At 34.5% G+C, this 24,040-nt stretch overlaps 1 protein-coding gene across 2 annotated transcripts in view; it reads left to right on the forward strand.

Annotated features, from left to right (window-relative positions):
* Positions 1–24,040, forward strand: part of LOC125055751 (probable E3 ubiquitin-protein ligase HERC2) — a 60,925-nt gene that overhangs the window by 33,322 nt on the left and 3,563 nt on the right. For both annotated transcript variants that reach the window (XM_047658309.1, XM_047658310.1), the window contains exons 60-85: positions 150–305; positions 749–980; positions 1,471–1,610; positions 1,962–2,108; positions 2,804–2,923; positions 3,372–3,507; positions 4,083–4,235; positions 4,482–4,649; positions 5,309–5,406; positions 6,186–6,342; positions 6,693–6,877; positions 7,449–7,729; positions 8,225–8,445; positions 8,820–8,914; positions 9,394–9,500; positions 10,025–10,202; positions 10,800–10,923; positions 16,095–16,224; positions 17,239–17,345; positions 17,741–17,868; positions 18,717–18,866; positions 19,286–19,408; positions 20,243–20,453; positions 20,814–21,008; positions 21,469–21,641; positions 22,372–22,502. In XM_047658309.1, the coding sequence (XP_047514265.1) occupies positions 150–305; positions 749–980; positions 1,471–1,610; positions 1,962–2,108; positions 2,804–2,923; positions 3,372–3,507; positions 4,083–4,235; positions 4,482–4,649; positions 5,309–5,406; positions 6,186–6,342; positions 6,693–6,877; positions 7,449–7,729; positions 8,225–8,445; positions 8,820–8,914; positions 9,394–9,500; positions 10,025–10,202; positions 10,800–10,923; positions 16,095–16,224; positions 17,239–17,345; positions 17,741–17,868; positions 18,717–18,866; positions 19,286–19,408; positions 20,243–20,453; positions 20,814–21,008; positions 21,469–21,641; positions 22,372–22,502 (4,046 nt within the window). The remainder of the gene's footprint in view (positions 1–149; positions 306–748; positions 981–1,470; positions 1,611–1,961; positions 2,109–2,803; positions 2,924–3,371; positions 3,508–4,082; positions 4,236–4,481; positions 4,650–5,308; positions 5,407–6,185; positions 6,343–6,692; positions 6,878–7,448; positions 7,730–8,224; positions 8,446–8,819; positions 8,915–9,393; positions 9,501–10,024; positions 10,203–10,799; positions 10,924–16,094; positions 16,225–17,238; positions 17,346–17,740; positions 17,869–18,716; positions 18,867–19,285; positions 19,409–20,242; positions 20,454–20,813; positions 21,009–21,468; positions 21,642–22,371; positions 22,503–24,040) is intronic.

Here is a 24,040-nt window from a genome sequence, read left to right on the forward strand (position 1 = left end):
GAGGAGTGGTTAATTTAAACTATTAAATAGGTATTATTTATCAATTTGTATAATAGTGCTTACTTCATTGCTCCTTGTAAATAGCCAATGTTTTCATAAATAAAATAAGAAGAAATATAAGTCCTTTTTGCTATTATTTTTTTTTTTAGGTTTGGACATGGGGCAAAGGTGATTATTTCCGTTTGGGTCATGGGTGTGACGCACACGTCCGTCGCCCAACGCTAGTAGAGGCGTTACGAGGCAAACGGGTCATACACGTAGCCGTTGGGGCGCTACATTGTCTGGCTGTTACTAGTGATAATCAGGTTAGAATATTTTTAACCAAATTTAAAATTTCTGAAGGTCATTCCAATTCAACTTGTATTTGTATAAGTCTACGTAATTATTCCTTCGCCTGTGAACTTATCTTGATAGTTGAGGTGTTGTCTACCAATTTGGTTCAACTACGAAATGGTCCTTATGTCCTTGAAATATTAAATAATATATACTTAATTCGAGAGTGTTTTAGTGTTTCATAATTAAAGATACCTTTAAAATGAACAAGTATTTTTATTTATGCTTTTCGATTGCGAATTGGTATCTGGTATAATAATAAAACTTGTTTTATGTAATTCATTAAGATTTTACGCATCCGTATAAAACTATCAGTTCTTAGATGTAGTTTGATTATTTACATCTCTCTAGTTATTGATTAAGTACGTTCTGCTTTTCTTATTAATTTCTTAAAGGGAAGTATGCTTTATTACAGGTATGGGCGTGGGGCGATAACGATCACGGTCAACAAGGTAACGGTACAACTTGTGTGAACCGTCGACCGGCTTTAGTAGCGGGAGTCGAAGGTGTTCAAAGGGCAGCTGCTGGCTCCTCGCATTCTGCCGCTTGGGCGATTCGTCCTCCCTTACAAGCGGATGTTACTACGCCCCATGTTGCTCCATTGCCGTTCCCATCTCTGAAAGATCCACTTGGAGCTCATAGCCTTGGTAAGCACTACTCATGAATCAATATAGTTATGATTTTACCGTAATTCACAAAGTCAGTAGTAATTGTGACAATATATTTTTATCTAAAACTTGACCGGGCTCCGTGAGCATACTTGATACTAAGAAAAATATCCAAAAATCTTTCGTTCTATTATTTTTTATACAATCTTATACGTGATTTATTTACGTATGTGAAGGTAGTACTTGTATCTAAACTTTAGATTCTAAAGTATTAACAAATATGAGACTACTTTTTGTTCATTTTGTCTCTAATAATCTTTTAGAAGGAATTTAATGATTATTTACGTAATTGGATTATTACTCTTTTGAGAGTATGTACGTGTTTGTGACTAAAATATAAGTTTATAAAAAAAATAAAATAATATATATATTAATACTTATGAGGTCGATGCTCAATGCTAATAAAAGTTATTCCGATTAAAAACCATCCAAATTATAAGGGTTTATCTATACATGCTTATATTCCCAGGCCTTTACGCTGAAGAAAATAACATAGAAGAATCACAAAGTGCGCGACCATCCCTCGCAGCTGCGGCATTAACCTTGGAGCCACCAGTTGCTGTTCAACATGCATTATCTCTCATTCTATTGGCTTTACACATCACACAGGTACAACATGAGTATCAAAATGTACAAAAACAGTTTAAAATGTCAATCCACCATAAAATTCAAAGCTTTGTCTTCAATATTCTATATACATACTTTAGAAATTTAAACTTCTAACATCTGTGTCTTTTTAGAGGAAACATACTTAAATAGATAATCGCGAACAATCCATAACAAAGAAATATGTATATGAGTATCAAGAAATTGTGATACTTTATACAAAAAATAACGGACTCAATTATCCAATAATAAAGTAAGATGTCATTTTGCTGGTGTATTCTGCGTATATCAATAATCGGACTCATAATTTACGTGGGCTCGTCATGGTTCAAACTAATGCAAATATGTTTATAGGCACGCTGTCTGCTTGTCGAAGCATTGAGAGCACACGAAGTATGCACAAGTGCTCCGGCAGTGGGTTTGGAGACTGAAGAAGATGATACAGAAGCTGATGCTCGTACTGGTGGAGGAGAAGCACCGGCTGATAGAGCTACGTTACCGGTGATTTGTTTTTTCAAAATGTTGACTTAATAAAAAAGAAACACAACAATATTGGGCTTAAATCTTGTTATCCTACTCATGTTGACAATCCTCACGAAATTTAGAAAAATAAAACTTTTCCTTTAAACTTTTTAATTGATCCCATATCAGTACATGACAGAACTTTGCTTGCTTTTAATTCAAATAACCTAGCTAATAGTAATCCAGTAAAAGCACTAAATCCCCCCCAAGTTGATATTTTTTCCTTTTAGGCAAATTCCCATAGGTCATGATCAGTCTCTTGTTTTGGTCACACATTTATTAGTTGTAAGGGCAACGGCTATAGCGCACATAATAAAAAATCCATTTGTGCACAGTTGAAGTTTTAACCCTCGACATCAGGGTTGAGATTCGCGCGCCTCGGCTAGATACTGATCTTTAATTTGCTTACACTGCCTTTTTAAATCTTCTGTTTTTTTTTTATATTTCCGCCATCGCCCAAGATCTCTTGATCTCTCAAGATTCTATACTTTGATAATACAACTTTTTACATTATTTTATTTATTATACAAATCCAATACATACGTATAATTTGTATTTACAATTTTCTTCACCTACAAAGAAAATTAAAACAATATTAAATAATTTAGTCCCTGTGGCAGTGTACCTTTAACGCTTTTATTTGATTTCGTTATAGCATATTATTTTCTTCACAGAGTGGAGCAAGCACTCCTTTGAGTGGGTCGATATCATCCCGGCATTCGGCTGTGATGTCATCTAGCGCTGTTTCCGTTGCAGCAGCTACGATGACAGTTCAACAATCTGAAGCACCCAAGGTTTATATTTTGAGACTTATTGATACTTTAACAGTAGTAGCTTTCGTTTTACCCAGTGTTTACCTATTTAAAAAAAATATTTAAGGAAGCATATCCTATTATGATAAAGTATACTACTTAGAATGAATACGCTCCGTATTCAGTATAACAACATGTTCCGGTTGGTGTTGGGCTAGCCGAGGTTCTGCAGTGCGTCAAATATTGCCGAACTGGCGGGTTTAATCCCATCTTTTGGAAAATCGTGGCATCCTTGTATCGTGTTAGGCATATCACCAATGGTGCTAATAAAAAAGAACATGCATATCTTTAATCGTAGTATGCTGTCCATGCCCCAGTATAGGAGTTTTTTATTTTTTTGTTGACTAACTAAAACCGAACTGTTACTAATTCATAACTTAAACATTATGTATATAATCTGAAATAAATAAGTTATTATTATTATGTTTAGGTGGAATTGGATGACTTCACTTCGCAACTTGGCGAATCCGATGCGAGGGCTTTAGTGGATCTTTTGAAATTGGCTGCAGCTGGACGGATCCCCGAGGCTAATAATGCTGTTAAAGTTATCACTGATGTTCTTATGGGTATGTATTTATATTAGTTTTCGTTGCATCTATATAGACGGTTTTGTTAAGGGTTAAATCTTAAAACTAGAAACAGTTTTGAAAATTTTAATAGGTGTATTGTTAATACATTAAGGACAAACAGTGTTTTCAACCCTAAGATCGCTTCTATCGTCTATTTACTATGAAAAAAAATCACATAGGCTTATTCATAATCGATTTTAATAGACGTGCTTACAGATTATATATTAGTTTATTGACTCTTCCGTCTCAATTCTCACCTTGTTTCGTTTATAAAATGATTAGCATAAAATAGTAGTCTGATAGCATACTAATATTTATACATATATGTATTAGCAAAAACGTGCAATATAATAGATGATATTTGACCATATAATCAAAATGACGTTTTAAAGACAAAATATTTAAAAATGTAAAGGGGGTTGAGCGTTAACGTAAACTTTTGCTTCTGTAAAACATGTATCCACCTCTTATGTAGAAGTATAACTTCATGAAAATGGATTATGTATCTGAAATTCAGTTAAATTTTTACTCAGCGGATACTATGTTTGTTTATTCTTTGATTTTTATTCTAGCTTTGTGCGCCAGATCTGCGAGCATAGCAGATATGGTAGTGGAAGTGTGTGTGTGTGAGCTCGAAGAAGCTGCAGCTGGGGGCGGCCGCGCTCCTCCCTTGCCCGTTACCGTTGATAGCCCGCATCCCTATGCAGATGATACTGATATATCAGGTATGCATACATTGCTATTTATAAACAGAATGCAGTGTGTTAGTTACAGAAAATGTGTGATATAGTGTGAGAATATCCTAAACCAAATTCATGCGTGGAAAGAGTTGTCATGATTACAGAAAAACAAGGGATTATTGCTATAACGCAGTTCCGCTCTTCCTTTACTTTTATAAAATGGATGGTTCATTCTAGAATGAGATCATAACATATTCGTTCTCAAAGTTCAGTATGTATTGTGTTTTGCAGGCGTAGTTAAAATCCCCGGAGCCTCTTCTCTCAGAGTTTCCTTCGAACAAGGTTGTTCGACGGAGCGACGAAACGACCCTCTTACAATATCTGATGCAGCTGGGAGAGTTTTGGCTACGAGGTCTGGAAGGGAACCCACTGATTGGGCACAGGAAGTTATTGTTAATGGTAGAGTGCAAGAGTATCCTAAAATGCGCTTCTAAAAAAATATATTTAGCTAATCTAACTTTCAGTGAGCGCGATGTCGTTATCTGTGAGTGTGTCACAGAGCATTATAGTTAATAATAGGTGTAAACACAGAGTTTTAAATTTTATAAATACCAGCAATTAAATTTAATGACTACAATTATTTAAAATGTATTGTCCAGGAAGTCCATGCATAGATGTCATAAAGGTTCTATAGTACAAATTACATTCAGTAAAAAAAAAACGTGTGGCACTCGGGGACCGCGGTTAAGCTATTATTAAGTATAGCATTTTTTATCAACTTATGCAGTTATAATTATTTATTTATGTTTTATTTAAGCAGTATTTGTTTTTCTTTGATATTATTTCACTCTACCAGACTCAGACTATAACGCCTATATAGGCTGTCTCACTCTAACGCGTACACCGGCCGCGCTCACGCTACGTCACCGATCTCGTCAGAGAGATGGGAATGCGCAGTATGCGTTCTGTCCCACTCTAACGCGTATTTGCCGCACCTATTACGTCATCGTGTGTTAGGTTTTTTTCGTTACGGAATTTCTTGATTCAGTCGCCGCGCTCAAAGCCCGCGATAAAATCTATGCAATAGCTTAAAACATTTATAAAGTATTTATATCTAGGTGATGAATTACGCTGGAGGTTCACTAGCGACGGTTCAGTAAATGGTTGGGGCTGGCGCTTTACGGTACACCCGATTTTACCGACACACACTCCTTCTGTAAGTATACAATCACCCTCAAAATATCTTAACAAACTTAGTTTATTGTATAGAAGTTCGATAGACGGAATCAAATATGAACCTTAAAATCTACCTTAACTGGAGTATAATTTCAATTTAATCGCCTCCATGGCTTTTGTGTCATGCTTGCTTAAATGTCATTGCTTGTGGCGGCGTCCATGCGTCGGGTTGTCTCTCTCCCTAAAATATGGCGAGGGGCCGATGGCTGGCCATGCGTCATACTCGTGAACCGGTGCTACTTGTGGTGACTGGTCGTACTTGAATTCGTGTATGCGATGATGTTAATAACGAAATTATTAACATCATCGCACACACTATGTGTTTGCGTGTTGTTCCCACGAGAATGTAAGTGCGTGCTCCTATTTCTCCATGCCTCCTGCTGATAGAGGACAAGTCTTTGTTATTAATTTATGTTATTATTATTTATTACTTAAAATGTCATATGGAACATGGTGTAATGGTGGCAGCCCCTTACAAAAGATGTGTAAAAAAACATGGCTATTAAAAAGAGTGGCAGTTCTTCTCTTCCGTTCCACGCCCTTGATTTGAGATCTGGCACTAAATGTAAAATTAGAAGTATTTCATATACATTTATTTTTTTGACGTTCATAATTGTACATTGTGTTACCTATATGATTAAATGATTTTTGACTTTATCTCACAAGGCGACTAAAACTTATCCCAAAGGTTACTTCTCTCAACATACAAACGACATATTATTTTCTGCGAAGTTGTGTTAAGATTATTTCTATGTATAGGAAAGCGGCACAGACCGATACGTTTTATCGTGTCCATCAGTGGAGCTAGCTTGGCGTCTGTTGGATGGTCCTTTACTGACCGCCATTTCTAATGACCACCAACTCGCCCCAAGATTGGCACAAGCGCTTGCCATCTGTGCACAAATGCCTACTTTATGTGAGTAACTAGAATATATGTTTGATTCAATTATCCTTTATATCAATAAAATTTGTTTTATCCAATTAACAGCAGTATAAATAGTAAAGTATATATATGGTAAGATATTAATGTTCTTATCGGAGAACTAGTTGTAGAAAATTTATAATATTGTGTTTTCAATAGTTTTACGAGCACCAGTTTTCAATTCGTGTTATTTTGTTACTTATTTGTTTGTTTTTTGATTAATGAAAAATATAAAAAATGTTAGCTTTAAAAGCAAAGAACTTAAATATCAAAAAATTCTCCATAAAGAATATCATATAATATAACGTCTACAAATCGAAATCTGTATTTGTTGGCATTTATAGCGTGGCGTGCACGCGTTTGGTGCGTACGTCGTTTACGAGGGGTTGTATGCGGAGGGGAAGGAGAGCCGACAGCCGGTACACCTCCAGCCTTACAACATTTACCGCAGCTGTTACAAGCTCAGTATGAACACGAAGAACCGGCGCTAAGGACTGGCACACATCTTATGCACACACACTATTTGAAGGTAAGTCTATAAGTAATACGTAATATATATTTGTTTATAAATATTTATTGTATAGAACTGTTGATCCGTGACCAATAGTGATTATTGCAAAGTAGAAAATTATTGTTTTTTTTTTATATATATATAATTGTAAATTGCATGTTTATTTTTTTTATCTAGTTTGTTTTTTTTACTTTTAATGTTTAAGTTATTTTCTTTTCTTCATTGTAATGTTTCCCTTTAAATGTTGTGCACACTTGTTATTGATGCACATGCATGTATCTTGTTTTCTATGTTATGTGTTCTCTGTAAGTGTTTGTATGTGTTTCGTTAGTGTGCCTTTTAAAATAAAATAAAAAAATAAAATAAAAATAACTGAATAGGTTTTAAAAATTGGTTAACACAGTATAATTTTTATTGAGACCAACTTCAACAAAAGAGGGTTATCAGTTTGACTAGTATGTATATTAATTTAACATTTGAACAAGTAAGTGGTATATTCTATGTAGATCCAGGTATATTCCAACTTAGGGAACAGTCCAAAATGTCAACAATACAATATAATCTCAATAAAAAAACTAATACATTTTAGGAACTGGCATGGCTAGCGTGCGGTCTACGTGTAGACACTCGAGTATGCAATGGCACAGATGCGGCCCGATGGGCGTGGTTTAAGCGGTACTGTTTATGTGTACGCACTGCGGACGCATTATTACGTCGGGCGTCCCTCCCTCTACCCTTTCTTACGGATGTACGCAAAAGACTAGCTGATCTAGGTGTATATACAGAAGAAGGCTCCAGTGATAGCGCTTGGGAAGATAATGCGAAGTTTACGAGGCAACACGACGAGCAGTTACTGCATTGGGTCAATAAGTAAGTTGGAATACATTTCTTTTCCATACCCTTGAACAAATCTCATATTTTAAAGGTACTTACGATACGTAGGAAATTATTTGATAGGTTTTTGAAGTGAAACTTCTTTAGAATCGTTGTGATTTCAAACCGGATGCAACGGAAAAAGCGACAGTAAAAAGAGACAGACACATAAATTAATAGGATTTGGCGTGAGAGAGAGTGAGATAGGAGGCATTATACAGTGTATAAAGTTTAAATTAGTGTGTATTTGAACATTTTCTGAAATAAAAAAACAGATTTGATGAAAATTAAATAAGTAAGTCAAGTAAGTAATTTACATAATTATTTTAATTATAAAAACTTTGTTTTTGAAGGTTTCACTTCTACCACGCGTGAATTGGACACATGATTTTTTTTATTTTGTTTGATCCTTCTTCACTTCTTTAGCTTATTCTTCTTTAGTCAACCACGACAGACAAACCGTTGGACATATATTAAATTTATCCTTTGTAGACGTCCTGAAGACTGGACCGGTTGGTGGAACGGTGGTTCTCGAGGTTGTGCGGTATACGGCTGGGGCCACAATCATCGGGGGCAGTTGGGAGGGGTCGAAGGAGCTAAGGTTCGGTCGCCGACCCCCTGCCTCGCCCTTGCCAGCCTCAATCCAATGCAATTAGTGGGTGGAGAACAAACTTTGTTCGCGGTGACTCCTGATGGGAAGGTGTATGCTACTGGTAAGTTTACGGAAAATTGCTTATAGACAATTTAGACATCTCCCAACCAAGCTTTGCCTACTAAAGCTTTAAACCGACACCATAAGTATAAATTTTAACAAGTAATAATATCTTAGGAATGAGCTATAATAACAAAAGTAATTACAGACTTTTTTTCTGTTTGGCCAGTTTAACTTGTACCTGTTATTTATAATTAGGGATACACTTTTGTACAAAGCGTAGGTACTTTTTGATCGCGTGACTTTTCCAAAGTAGAGAGAATATATAGAGAATTATATTCAAGGAGAAGTTTAGCAATTAATATTATTTATGACATATATTTTCATAATAGTGTACTTTGAATTATATAATTTTAAAGAGACTACTTTTTCTAGGATACGGCGCAGGAGGACGGCTAGGCATTGGAGGCATAGATTCCGTGTCACAACCTACATTACTTGCATCTCTTCAACACGTGTTTATTACTAAAGTAAGTATTCTTATATCTAGGTCCTTTGTCCTCTATTGATTTCTGGAGAAACCAAAAAACTGTTTAGGGTTACTTTCAAGAAAGGAAAGGTCTGCCCAAAGTTTGTTCAAATGCTTGGAAAAACATAAGTTAATTTAAAAACTACTTTAACCTGATGATTTTTCTTGTTTTTCTGCTCTAAGTACCAACAAATTTCTATAATTTTATTTTATTGTGTGCTTGTATTATCGTACCCTATATGTTTTAATTGTAATTTTTAATTTCTATTTTTTTTTTTGTGAAACTTATGTTTACGTTAATTGTCACACATTTTAGATGTAAGATTTTGTAAAATAATTAGTAGATTTAGTACTGTGTGTGATGTCGTAAGCTTAATAACTAAATAAATAAATAAATAACCCAGAAATGCCAGTGCCTTGCTGCAAACGTAGTCAGCTAGATAAATGTAACTTTTTTTAATTTATCAATATTATTCATAGGTGGCCTGCAATTCGGGTGGTAAGCATTGTCTAGCTCTTTCGTCCGATGGTGATGTGTACAGTTGGGGTGAAGGCGAAGACGGAAAACTTGGCCATGGCAACAGAGTGTAAGTAATTTCTAATAATCATAACTACTGATTTATTTCTAAGGAAACATTATTTGCTTGTATCAAAATACCCAATATATATATATATAAATAAATTGCTGTTTGTTTGTCTCTCTAAAACTCGATAATGTCTGGACAAATTTGGCTAATCTTGAAATATTTGTGGAAGTTCAGAGAAACATTTTTACCGATAATAGCGCTGTATATATTATATAATAGGCTTTGTTATTTTAAAACGCCTTAGAATAAAATGTATAATGATGTGTCACATTGTAAAATTATACAGGAAAATTAATATCTGTAAAGAATTTTTCTCTCAGTAAACTTAATTTTACACATTTTAATGGTTTGTTCCAATCGTTACCAATACCTTTTACCAATTAATTGAATATTGTATTTATTTTTCTTTCTTATTATATATATAATATATATACATATCTGTTATCTATAATAACTCAGATTTTTTATATTAATTGCATGTTCGAAAATGAAATGTTGCAATAAAAAATAAATTGTAATTCTAGAAGCTACGATCGCCCCAAATTAATAACGTCCCTCTCTGGTCTGGAAGTAGTGGCTATAGCGTGCGGAGGTGCACATTCCGCCTGTCTCACGGCACGGGGACGAATTTACACCTGGGGCAAGGGACGCTACGGCCGATTAGGGCATGGGGACTCGGAAGATCAGCTCGTGCCGAAAATGGTAAAGATTTCACTTATTCACTAAGAATTTTATCTTACCTACTTGACTTTTCAGATTCCCATACTTTTGTAATATACAATTAAATACAACAGCTCTTTGTAACTGGATCTATTTTGATTGTTAATTTTTACAACCATAGGTTTCTAAAGTATTCAACGTAACATGTTCAAATAATATATAATTAATTTTCGTTATTTAAATGCCATTCAAAAAGAATTACCGTCAAAACCGTTTACGACGACATCGTTTAGAACAACATACCGGTTATATTGACCAAAATCAAAGGTCCCGGTTGAATTCTATGTATTAGGTACTTAATAACAACGTCATCGGCTGTTACGACTATTGGTTTTTATGACTATATTAATTGCTGGTTAATTTATCTTCCTCAACATATCACTCCCTTGGCAACTTTTTGTAGATTAAATAACACGAAATTTAATTGTTTATATTTTTTAATTTAATAACGAGATGATAAAGGTTTTCTGGTGCGCTAATAAGCAGCAAAAACAAGGATGACAGAGGATAATTTTTCCATTTACTTAACTTTATTAGTTTAAATTAAATTATTATTTAATTATTGAATTTTTTACACAGGTTGAAGCGCTAGTAAATTACCGCGTAGTAGACGTAGCATGTGGGTCGGGCGACGCACAAACTCTTTGTATTACGGACGACGACAACGTCTGGTCTTGGGGAGACGGAGACTACGGGAAACTTGGTAAGATTTCTTAATTTTATTTAGTTTAAAAACTTATTGCAGGTCACTAATTGTTTTTTTTTTAAAGACAATTCACACCAATTTACCTTGTCCCATGCTAAGCAGGTGAAGCCTGTGTTATGGGTACTAGGCAACGGATATACATACATATTATAGATAGATAGACATAAATACATATTTAAACACCCAAGACCTAAGCACAACACCAAATGCTCATCACATCGATGTTCGTCTCAGCCGGGGATCGAACCCGGGACCCATGGATTCGCAGTCAGGGGTACTAACCTAAACTAATGTAGGTCGCAAAAAGTATTTAAAATTATCAATACAATAAACGGGGTTATTGGTGATTACACGTATTCGAGAGTACGTGTAATGGAGATGATAGGTGATTCTTTTTGCGATAATACTTTTTTCAAAATAAATATTTTATGTTTAATTTATGACTTATTTTGAAAAATTTTAAAATAACTCAAAAAAATTTTTTTTCACTTTTGCATATAATACTGATAAAACTAAATATATCACGAGTAGTATGTACTCCTATCACCTACTTACGGGAATACGTCTAATTATCAATAACCCTGTATACAAAAAATACATATGCACGAGACATTAAAACTTACAGGGTTGTTTATCTATTTTTATATCAAGTATCGTTTTGTACTTATTTATGTAGGCAAAAGTTCCCATATAATTTTAATGCATGCTTTTTATTTGTTTATTTAAAATTAATTATTTTTATTAATTCGTAGGTCACCGATTATTAAAGTATTTACTTTAACTTAAAAGTCTAACTTTACTATGTTTGGGATTTGGAGGAATTTTTCGGTCTTTTAATTGTTTCAATTCCGAAGACATGAACGAACCAGCTTATTATTTATTACATACTATTATTAATAAATAAAGTTATTAAAAAATAAAGTCGACCAGAAACGCAGGCCTATTCTCATAAAGTTTACTCTAGCATGGAGAAAAATAGAAATCTTAAAAAACAACAAAAGATTCCCTGCAAACATATACGTGTCTGAAGACTACCCCAAAGAAGTACTGCAGAAGAGAAAAGAATTAAAGTCCCTACAACAAGAAGAAAGAAAGAAAGGAAATCTGGCTCTCATCCGATATGATCGGCTCATAATAAAGGAAACAAACTCAACCAAGGCAACTGAGAAAAGGAAGCGCTCACCATCTAAAACACCAACGCAATCTGACTGCTATGAAGGTACAAGGCAGACGGAGCCAAAGAAAATGATTGTAACCAATACATTTGAAAAAATGATACGCCACAGAACAAATTCTATTTCAGAAACATCTAACCAATAACAATTAGTACACAGCGGTCCCCGGAATCAAAACAAAAATAAAACCAAAGAACAAATACAAACAACCAACAAAATATACTTTTCCCCAAGCCGGACAGCGGTCTCCGTGGGGAAGCGCGACCGCAGCCCTCCAGCTGACCCTCGAGAGAGATCTCTGAAAATCACATTGGAGCAAACGAACCGGCCAAAACACAACCTACCAAATCCAAACCCACCAAAGCCCAACCTACCAAAGTCTAAGCAACGAAGTCAAATAAACACCAATATTTATATCGGCACGCTCAACGTACTAACACTAAGAACATGCGATCGACTTATGGAACTGGAAGAGGCGCTCAAGAACATTAAATGGAACATTCTAGGCCTTAGCGAAGTCAGAAGACTAGGAACAGAAATCACTGAACATGACGACTACATTCTATATTCTATTGGAGAGACAAAAGGACACTACGGAGTAGGCTTCATGGTCAGAAAGGAACTCAAGAACAGCATACTAGAATTCACAGGCATCTCAGAAAGAATAGCAATCCTAAAAATAAAGATAACAGGCTACAGAGAACACTGGACCTTGATACAAGTGTATGCACCAACAGAACAAGCAGAAGAAGCCACAAAAGACTCATTCTATCATCAACTATCCAAAACAATAGATGTAACAGAAAAAAACTTAATAATTATGGGAGACTTCAATGGGAAAATTGGCAAGCAAAGATCAGGAGAAGAAAATATCATCGGCGAATACACCATAGGAAAGAGAAATAATAACGGAGAACGACTAGTAAATCTGAGTCACGAAAACAACCTGGCTATCCTCAACACATTCTTTAAGAAAAAACCTAGCAAAAAATGGACCTGGAAGTCACCAGACGGTAGCTACCATAACGAAATCGATTTCATAACAAGCAATCAACCCAAAGCTTTCAAAGACGTAAAGGTAATAAACCAGTTCAACTTCTACACCAACCACCGAATGGTCAGAGCAACCTTACACTCCAAAAACCAGGTTAAATCTAGGCAACGCTACAAACAAGTGCTACCTTCTGAGGAATACACCCTTACTACCAAATTAGACGCAAACCATCTGCTAGAATCGCCGAACGCAATGCAGGAAAGATACAATAAAGAAATAAACAGAATGTATCAAGCTAAAAAACCAAAACAACAGACGAAGGAAATATTAAGCACACAGACCAAACAACTAATTTCGGAAAGAAAAGAATTATTCAAGAACAAAAAGGATAAAGACATATTAAAAGAAATAACAAGGATCAGCAAAGAAATTAACAAGAGTATAAAAAAGGATAAAGCAAAAAAAACAATGGACTGCATAATAAATCATATTACTAAAACAGGAGGAATAAGGAAAGCCCTAAAAGAACTACAACCACCTAAACAATGGATACCAAGACTCAAAAAACAGGACAAAAACTTAGTTACAAATAGAAAAACAATACTAGATACTGCAACATCCTTCTTTAAAGAACTGTACTCATGTAACAACAATTCCGAAACATATGCCAACCCTGACCCAGAACACGAAGAACCTATCCCACCTGTTTTAGAAAGGGAAGTCGAATATGCAATCCTGACACAGAAAAATGAAAAATCCCCTGGCCCCGACAACATAACAAATGAGACAATCAAAATTGCACTTCCGGACACACTAACAACATTAACAAACCTATTCAATGAAATATTAGATACTGAATACATACCTACACAATCATTGATATATAAAAAACCCAAGATGCACAGTCTCGAGTAAAAGTAACGCTCGAAAGTGTCCCGAAACACTATTTCTGTCATTTTCTATAACAGTATGTCTATAACAGTATATGTTACAAGCATATATTATTGCAAAATCAACCTTACGCGAATTTCTTAAAGTTGTTATTACAACGCAGTGTATACGTACTTAAAGCAATAAAATTTTACGACCGACCGTGGTCGGTAGGACAAGGTATTGAGTGGAGTCGAACATTACTTTTTTATTTACAACTATTTAACATAATTTTAAATTTATCCGACTTTTCAGGTGCTTTACAGCGTGCGTGGTCACGGTGACTAAAGACAAAAGGTGTTGGATGTTAAATAGTTGGAAATTTATAATAATACATAACTTTAATCCGGTTAAAAAGTTTTTTCTTTAAATTAAAAAATAATTTGTTAGTAAATATATTTGTCAAAAACTACACACAAAAAAGTTCAAAAGTACATAAATTTATTTATAAAAAAAAACACAAATAAATAACATCGACTCCACTTATTAGACGCGAGACTATTTGAAATGAGTGCACAATTTAGAATGTTGCGCTCATTTTTTGAGGACGTTTTTTAGACGTTGATTGTGCATCTTGGGTTTTTTATATATCAATGTACACAATGGACACAAAGCACAATAATCCTAATCCACAAGAAAGGAGACAAAGAAGACCTTAGCAACTATCGTCCTATCAGTCTTATGTCCAACGTGTATTAAGTCTTTGCAAAAATCATTCTCAACCGCATCACCAAACAACTTGACGAACAACAACCTATCGAGCAAGCCGGATTTCGGTCTGGATTCTCCACAATAGACCACATGCACACCTTGAAGCAAATTGTCGAAAAGTGCCAGGAATATGGATATCCCCTGTATCTGGCTTTTGTCGACTACAGCAAAGCTTTCGACTCTTTGGAGCACCCATGCATTTGGAGAGCGCTAAAAAACCAAGGCATTGAAGGGAAATACATTAGACTCATCGGAAATGTCTACAGCCAGTGCCCGGCCAGGGTGAAGCTGGAGATGCTGGGAGAATCATTCCCACTCAAAAAAGGAGTCAGACAGGGAGACCCTCTTTCGCCTAAGCTCTTTACTAGTGTGTTGGAAGAAGTCTTCAGAAACCTACACTGGGAAGATTGCGGTATAAACATAGACGGAGAAAGGATCAACCATTTGAGATTTGCAGATGACATTGTGCTCATAACTAACAACCCGGGAACACTACAAACTATGATCGAAGAACTGGCAACCAAAAGCAAAGAAGTGGGTTTAACAATGAACAAATCAAAAACAAAAGCCATGACAAACAGAACACCAGATACTATTATCCTAGAGAACGAAAACCTAGAATATGTGACAACCTACATATACTTGGGACAACTCATCTCCATGACAGAACAAGCCCATCAGGAAATAGAGAGAAGAACCTCAAATGCCTGGAAAAGATTCTGGTCATTAAAACACATCCTAAAGAATAAAGATTACCCACTTAGGATCAATCGCACCTTCAACACCTGTATCTTACCTATCCTAACGTACGGCTGCGAAACTTGGACCACTAAGCAAGTCACAAGTCAAAAGCTTGTGACTTGCCAGAGAAGTATGGAAAGGAGCATACTAGGGTACACACGGAATGATAGGAAAAGAGCTGTAGATCTCCGAAGGATCACCAACTGGGAAGATGCAATGACCAGAGCCAAAAGGCTTAAATTGAGATGGACAGGACACCTGCTCAGAGGCCAGAGAGCAAAATGGTCGAAAAAAGTCACCCAATGGACACCTCGCTACAACACCAAGCGAAAGAGAGGAAGACCATGTGCCCGGTGGGCTGACGACTTTAAAAAAGCCACTGGTCCTCTGTGGCAAAGACTTGCCAGGGATAGGAAGGAATGGAAACAGTTGGAGGAGGCCTTTGTGCCACAAAGGCAAGCTATACAAGAGGACAGCTGTGCTTGTTAAACTTTTTTTCTTTTTTATATACATTTATATTTTGTTCTCTTGTATTAGTTAAAAATAAAGGCTTTGAATCTTGAATCTTGATTATTAATAATAACATAATAATAATACATTATTTATCCTATTTTTAGGTCGTGGTGGGTCAGAAGGCTGTAAATTACCGATGCGCATAGATTGCCTAAAAGGCCTACGAGTCATCAAAGTTGAGTGTGGCTCGCAATTCTCAGTTGCGCTTTGTCAATGTGGTAGCGTCTATACTTGGTAAGAATATATTTTATAGACAACAAAATATTGCTAACGGTATCTAAAGAACATTGTAATTTTAAACAAAATTTTGAAGCAATAACGTGAATGTTGTATAAGCTCTTATCGATGGAATTGGATCATTTTTATATAATAAACTAGCAGACTGGGCCAAGCGTTGCTGTAGCTAAGGCTTTATAAGATTCTATATAACATATTGTTAAACTATTCAAGGGAAACGGTAGGAGATCACTAGTCATTGGGACCACAATGCTTTTTGGTTGCTATGCCATTAAATTTTAGCTTAAGTGAAACGTTGGAACTTTCAACACAGCGCCATCTGTTAGAATTGTGACTATCAAATAATAAACAAATAATTTACAATAAAATAATATTGCGGGTATAAATTAAGATGTCTCTGATCTTTTAAGTTAGATCAAACTGCACACGGTGTGCAAATTTGATTGAAGTCGGTTAAGAAGTTTAGGAGTCCATAGCGGATAGTAGTAGATAGTAAGCAAGTGGCACTACTCACTTCGTTAGGTCTTTCCCACTTTTCACATTGTATCCGTTTCTTCGATCATTTTTATTTTATAAACAAGTATTAGCCATGTATCAGCCATGTGTCTGACATATATAATCGATTTTTGTATTTGAGACATGTCAAGTTCTCAACGATGTTTGCCTTCACATCATATCATCATCACATAGCAAATGCTAATTGCGCACATAGAAAGAAAATTCCATTGGTGCAAAGCCGTAAGTCGAACGCACAATCTCTGGGATTAGGGTCGCACGCTTAAGCCAACTGCGAATTTTTGAAAAATAATATACTATATTTAAAAATATATTATTTAAAACTGGTTATCGTAATTTTATAAATTCTATAAATCATATGAAATCTATGTTAAAGTATATAATAAAATTTGTTTAATCTATTTATTCTGGAAGATTTTGTTTTAGATCTTTTACTTACGTATCTTAATCAATGTTATGTTGAACCTCGGTATCCTCATACAAATATATTTCCAGGGGTAAAGGCGACTACCACAGACTAGGGCACGGCAGCTACGATCACGTAAGACGACCGATGCGCGTTACAGGAATGCAGGGGAAAATGATCGTGTCTATAGCCACCGGTATTCACATATATTCTTAATTACGTTTAATTCATTTAACGACCATAAAAATAAGAGTCACAATCAATAGCTTACCCATGATTTTTGTATTTTTCACTAGTTTTGCATAGCTTTGATTCTTTCTGGAGATGAAATTGCCCGATTTTAAGTAAAACCTCTTTATAGATGAGATATGAGAGAGAATTTAGCTTTTTAAATGACCTTAGTTACCTTTTTAGGTGAAATTAAATGTAATTTAGATTACGTTCGTGTACAAAAATGTGTCGATTTGAAAGTTCATATTATACCATTGAACGTCATATTGACAATGCAATATACCAAGATTTTTCATATTAAATATAATAATCAAAATGTGAATAACAAAAAAATATAAAGTTTATCGGCATAACTTGCAGGCAGTTTGCACTGCGTAGCGTGTACGGATACTGGCGAAGTCTATACTTGGGGAGATAACGATGAAGGACAATTGGGAGATGGTACGACCGTTGCTGCACAAAGACCAAGGCTTTTGGCTGCTATGCAGGTTATTATTAATTTTAAATATGTATAGTATTAATTTATTTTTTAAATAATAAATATTTAATGCATAAAAGAAAATCTATGAATAATATTTTATGTATGACATTTCAATTCATTAGATTTAATTATTGAAGTGAAACTTCTTTATCGGGGTTGGAAAAAAAATTAGTGTAACATTTTTTCGTTACGCGTCACATTTTTCCGTTACGCGCCATCTTTTGAAGTGAAACTTCTTTATCGACGTATGGGAGAAATTTTTGAAGTCAAACTTCTTTATCGGCGTTGGAAAAAAATTTACACACATTTGTCACATTTTTCGGTTACGCGCCATCTTTTTCTTGTCCCTACCGGTTGATCCGAAGAGATTCGAAGCCATTAGTAACAAAAATGTACAATAACGATAACAATGATAGTAAGACTAATAATTCTATTACAATTAATGAAATTCTGTAATAATCTTAGTACTACATAGTAAGTAGTACAGTAATAAATTAAAATGAAATAATTGTATTTGTATTCATGTCTATGATAATAAAAGCCTTTTGTTAAACTTTATCTAATTTAACTTTATTTAACCAATTTCTGTAAAGTTGCATATAGTAGATCATTTTTCGAAAAATAAGGTCATAAAGAAGTTTCACTTCTTACGTGTGTACACCTAGTACACGCACACATTTTTTATTTTTATCAGTGTCCATAACTTCTTTAAGACAGCGCCAACGGTTGAATTTCGTCGCTACTATTGATTTATGATACGTAAAATGTAATATATAATAAATATAACGTTAAGAAAAATCACATCAATTAAATTGCTAATTATCTTATTATAGTTAATTAATATAAAAAAAACAGGGTAAGCGTATAACCAAAGTGGCATGCGGTAGTGCTCATACAGTGGCATTGTGCATTGAAGCGCCACGAGCGCCTCGTGCTCCGCCCTCGCCACCTTTGGAGTGCCATTTACTGAGAGACATGTCGCCACAACGCATGTGTCATAGATTGGTAAGAATTATATTTATTATTCTTTGTAACATTACTTTTTATTTATTTATATACACTTCGTTAACTTATACAAAAACATACATATAAAAAAAACAGTAGTTATTAGGCAACGGGATATCAAGCGATTTGTTCCAGGCACCCTAATGTGGAATAATAAAAAAAGAAACACCTACAGAGGGTAAAGTACAAGAAGTGCATAAATAATTGAGAAAAAAAACTCAAAATAACATGTAACTATAACTAAAATAAAATAAAGTAAAATACTTTCATTGTTGTTACCCAATTTTTCCAATTATTTATATTTATTAAAAGTAGTTTAAGTTATTGCTTCAATCAATATGTACGGAGAATATATTTTTAAAGTATATTTGATATTTTTCTCAATTTACGATTATGATTAATAAAACGCCCTTTCCTAGGTATTACTTCACCAGTTCTCTGAGCTCGTTTGTCCAAACTTGCCGTTGCTCATACTGGATGGACCGTTTGATCAACTACGAACTATGCTGTTTTATAGCGTTAAAGAAGCTGCTTTTAGAAAGGTATTGTGTTTCGTTATGGTTATTTTAAACGTATCTATAGACGCATAAAAAACAAACTTTTTTTCGAAAATGCTGAGTGAACCCTGTGTAACCATTATTTATTTTGCGATTGTTCTTTAATATTTTTACAATACAGCGCAATGGTTTATGATAATGCTTTAAGAATATCATACTATGTATTAAACAAACTTTTAAAATCGTCACTTTATAACAGACATGTTTTTTACACATTTCTTCTCCTAATTAACTGGACTAGCTTCTTATTTAAAACCTAATCCAGTTCAAAAAAAAATAGTTATTTTTACAAGAAATCTTCTTCAAATTAATCTTTCTTCTTCTTAATCTTCAGCTTAATCGCTTTCCAATACAATTAATATTTATGTATTAAAGGCCGGGGTTCACGCTTGTGAGTCGTTCTTCAAGTAACACTGCCACTTTTGAATAAAATAAATATAGTATAGTATTGTCTTTTATTGACATAACTTTACACATAGAAAATCACTTTTTTACCGGATTTAAGTTATGTTTCTACTTGCTGTTTCAAGAATACTGGCGCTCCCAACTATGTCCTTCCTTGGAGCCAATCGTACACAGTTGGGGATGATGTTGTGGTCTCTGCATCTTTTAAGAAAATTTATGGATGCTAGGAGACGAGATGCCTTTGTATAATTTTGTTTCCATTTTTCACTCCGTACTGTTGCACATAGTACTGTCTTTTATTGACATAACTTTTACTTATAGAAAAATACTTTTTTACCGGATTGAAGTTATATAATATAAGCATAACTTCAATCCGGTAAAAAAGTGTTTTTCTAAAATAAATGTACCTTTTAGGCCATAATGACAACAATGGTGCGTGAACGTCAACACGGTCCCGTAGTAGAATTATCCCGAGTAGCGGCAAGGCGTGCGAGACGTGGCGGGACGGGACTAGCTGGACCGGCGGGAATGAGGTCTGTCTTTGGGCAAATGGTAGCAAGATTGCCAGCGTTGACTCAGGATGCATTGGCATTGCCACATCGCGTTTGGAAGGTCAAATTTGTAGGTAAGTTTTGCGAATGAGTTGGATATTCTCTTTATATTATTCTTACCTTTTTAGTCAATTTTAAAATATTATTTATAATAATTCCTATTAATTAAAAGCAGGTTTTGTGTGACTTTTATACTAGACCATATTTACAAAAGTAGCACTTCAAGTGTGATATCTATTAAAATAATTATTGTATTAATAAACGGAATAAAAATTAAAATGATGTTCTTTCGCTTGATTGTGATTAGTTTAGCACCCTGTTTATTATAATTAGGCAACGTTCTTTGATGTCTGAATTATTTGAAGTTTAAATGCTCTTGCTTAGTTAAGACAGGTATTAAAACAAAAAAAAATACACTTATATTTTTTATTAAGGTGAAAGTGTAGACGACTGTGGCGGTGGTTACAGTGAGAGTATTGCAGAAATGTGTGAAGAGTTACAAAACGGCTCATTACCGCTACTCATGGCCACGCCCAACGGCCGCGGCGACGCAGGCGCATCCAGAGACGCCTTTTTGCTTAACCCCATAGCGAATACGCCATTGCATCTTAATTGTTTTAGATTTTTGGGTAAGATTCATATAGTTATATTACGGTCTGTATTATTTTCTTAAGATAAGAAGCTATTAAGAGCTAGAAACTGTTAACAGTTTGATTTAAACTTATATCGAGACTAATTATTACAACATTTAATTTCATTCTAATACTCACCTCACCTCATTCACTGTCACAAGTGCTATCGTGTCCGCGTCTTTTGAGACAACATTAAGAACGACCAAACAAAGGTTTACCAATTTACAGCTTATTATCTTTCATTCCGAGGTTGACGCCTTTTTTTACCTAATATGACTGGGCTAATAAGTTACAAAACTTAAGATCTATAATGCATTTAAGTTGTCCAATTCATTTAAATATAACACCTATGTATTTTACACGTCGCATAATAAGTATTGTTGAGAAACAATAGATTTTTAAGAACAACGAATTATAGCAAATTATAAGTCTTACGTCATTCTATACTTTTGTATAGGTGTGTTAATGGGTATCGCTATCCGTACTGGCTCTCCGTTGTCCCTTTCACTGGCGGAAGGGGTGTGGCGACAACTTGCCGGTCAGCCCTTACGTCCACAAGACTTAGCTGAAGTTGATAAGGACTTCCTTCCAGCACTTCTGTGTATACGAGATATGACACCTAATAATAAGGTGAGAGTTATATGAAAACATCTGAAAAATGAGACGTTTAAGTCAATTATCGATTAAAAGTCTTGAAAAAATTACACTATTAAAGCCATAATTTATGAATCAACAACAATTAAAAAGATCCCGAGAATGTTCGATGTCGATGACGTCATTAAAGCTAGAATTGTTGCAATGAGAAATACAAATCATTTATTTGTAAGCAAGCAAAAGAAATCATTCAACCGCCATTTAATTTTACATAAGCATTTACTAACTAGACTTTAAACATATTACAAAAAAAAGTAAAATCTTGTGATGCCATTATACCCTTAGATATTAAAAACACAGCAAAATCTTAATATATATATATAAATTACGTGTCACGTTGTATATCCACTATGGACTCTATGGTGTGTAGTTTGATCCAAGTTAAAAGATAGGATAGCTTACATCTCAATTTATACCCGCAATATTATTTTATTGCAAAATATTTGTTTATTATTTGACAGTCACAATTCTAACAGATGGCGCTGTGTTGAAAGTACCAACGTTTCACATAAACTACAATTTAATGGCATAACCACCAATAAAGCATGGTGGTCCCCATAACTGGTGTTCTCCTACCGTTTCCCTTGAACAGTTTATTACAATGTAATATAACAAAAACCTTAGCCACAGCAACGCTTGGCCGGTCTGCTAGTTTAATATAAATGTTTTATGAGTTAGTTAAAGTTAATCTATAACTCGTTACCAGGAGCTTCAAAACTTGGAGCTACCATTCTCGATACCGTCAGCAGCGGGTCATGAAGTACCACTATCAACGCGACACAAACGAGTCACGCCGCACAATAAGGATGAATACGTTCAACTGGCATTACATTACAGGTTAATGAATTTCTATAATGTGGTGTTATAAGAAACTAATGTGGTAAAAGTATATAACAAGTATTCCGGATAATATAAATCACTACATAGTATAAAACAAAGTCGCTTTCTCTGTCCCTATTTCCCTTTGTATGCTTAAATCTTTGAAACTACACAACGGATTTTGATGCGGTTTTTTTTAATAGATAGAGTGATTCAAGAGGAAGGTTTATATGTATAATAACATCCATTAAATAGTGGAGAAGTACTGTTATTTTTGAGGTTTCTAATAGTATAAGATCCCGCTATACAACGACCTTCACCGAGATGCTTATTTAATGAAACGTATTTTATATTTAATTTAATATGTCAATAAATATAATCCATATGGGTTGCCTAGCAAATTTCAGTCCAGAGTATGTTTAATTAATATTTAAAAAAAAAATTTTTTTTTATAATTTGCCTGTAGTAAATTTTTTGAACTTTTTTCAATCAATATTTTTAATCAGGGTAGTATTATATATGTATCACTAAAACCTTCTTTTATACTAAAGATGTATATATACTTTAGTGTCACATAAAAAATGTACACATAAATAATTAATTGATTAAAAACAATCTAACTTTTGCATATTCTATGGGCTTCATACTTTCGATTGGTATAGAATTTATCTAATAATCATACCGGTGAAATGTTTAAAAAAATATTTTTTTTTTTAAATCAATTAAAAATACTCTGGACTGAAATTTGCTAGGCAACCCATATGGATTATATTTATTGGCATATTAAATTATATATAAAATAAGTTTCATTAAATAAGCATCTCGGTGAAGGTCGTTGTATAGCGGGATCTTAGACCATAATGTGATGTCGTAAATAATTAAATTTTTTCCGCTTACATTGCAAACGCAGGCTGAACCCTACGAGTTTTATCAAAATAATGTACTAAGTATTGTACACATTGAAAAGGTCTACAGAAAAGTCCGTGATGGTATATGTCTATCTCTTATGGATAACCCACAATAACTTTTTTTTGTCATTTACTTTTTACGACAAATAATGGCTAATTTTCGAAGCGATTTTAACCAATACAGCATTAATCCTTAACCAATTAAATACCTTGAATACATTGTTCATTTAATATAGATCTATATGGCCCGTTACACCGTATGATGTAAGTGAATATTTTCGAAGATATTACAGATTTAAAAATTGCGGGACGTAGCGTTTGCGGCGGTACCGGCCGGCCGCACAGTTTTTCTGTAGTGTATTTAGTATCAGCAGCGTACCCGTGCGAAGCCGGGGCGGGTCGCTAGTAATATAATATTTTCTGAATATAAATGGTGTAAGATTTTGTATTCGTAATTTACCACGGCGTAAGAGTTTACGTCAATTCTAAGATTGATTGATTAGATACATACATTATTAAGTTCTTGTTCACGTTGGAAAGAGCGGGCGCGGCGGCGGGTGCGGGCGCGGAGAAGTGGCGTTTTCGCGAGTGTGACTTGTTGTAACAGAGTTACAGAGATTGTAAACATGGACGACATGCTTTTATTTT

Source organism: Pieris napi, chromosome 14 (genome assembly GCF_905475465.1).
Source record: "Pieris napi chromosome 14, ilPieNapi1.2, whole genome shotgun sequence".
NCBI lineage: Eukaryota > Metazoa > Arthropoda > Insecta > Lepidoptera > Pieridae > Pieris > Pieris napi.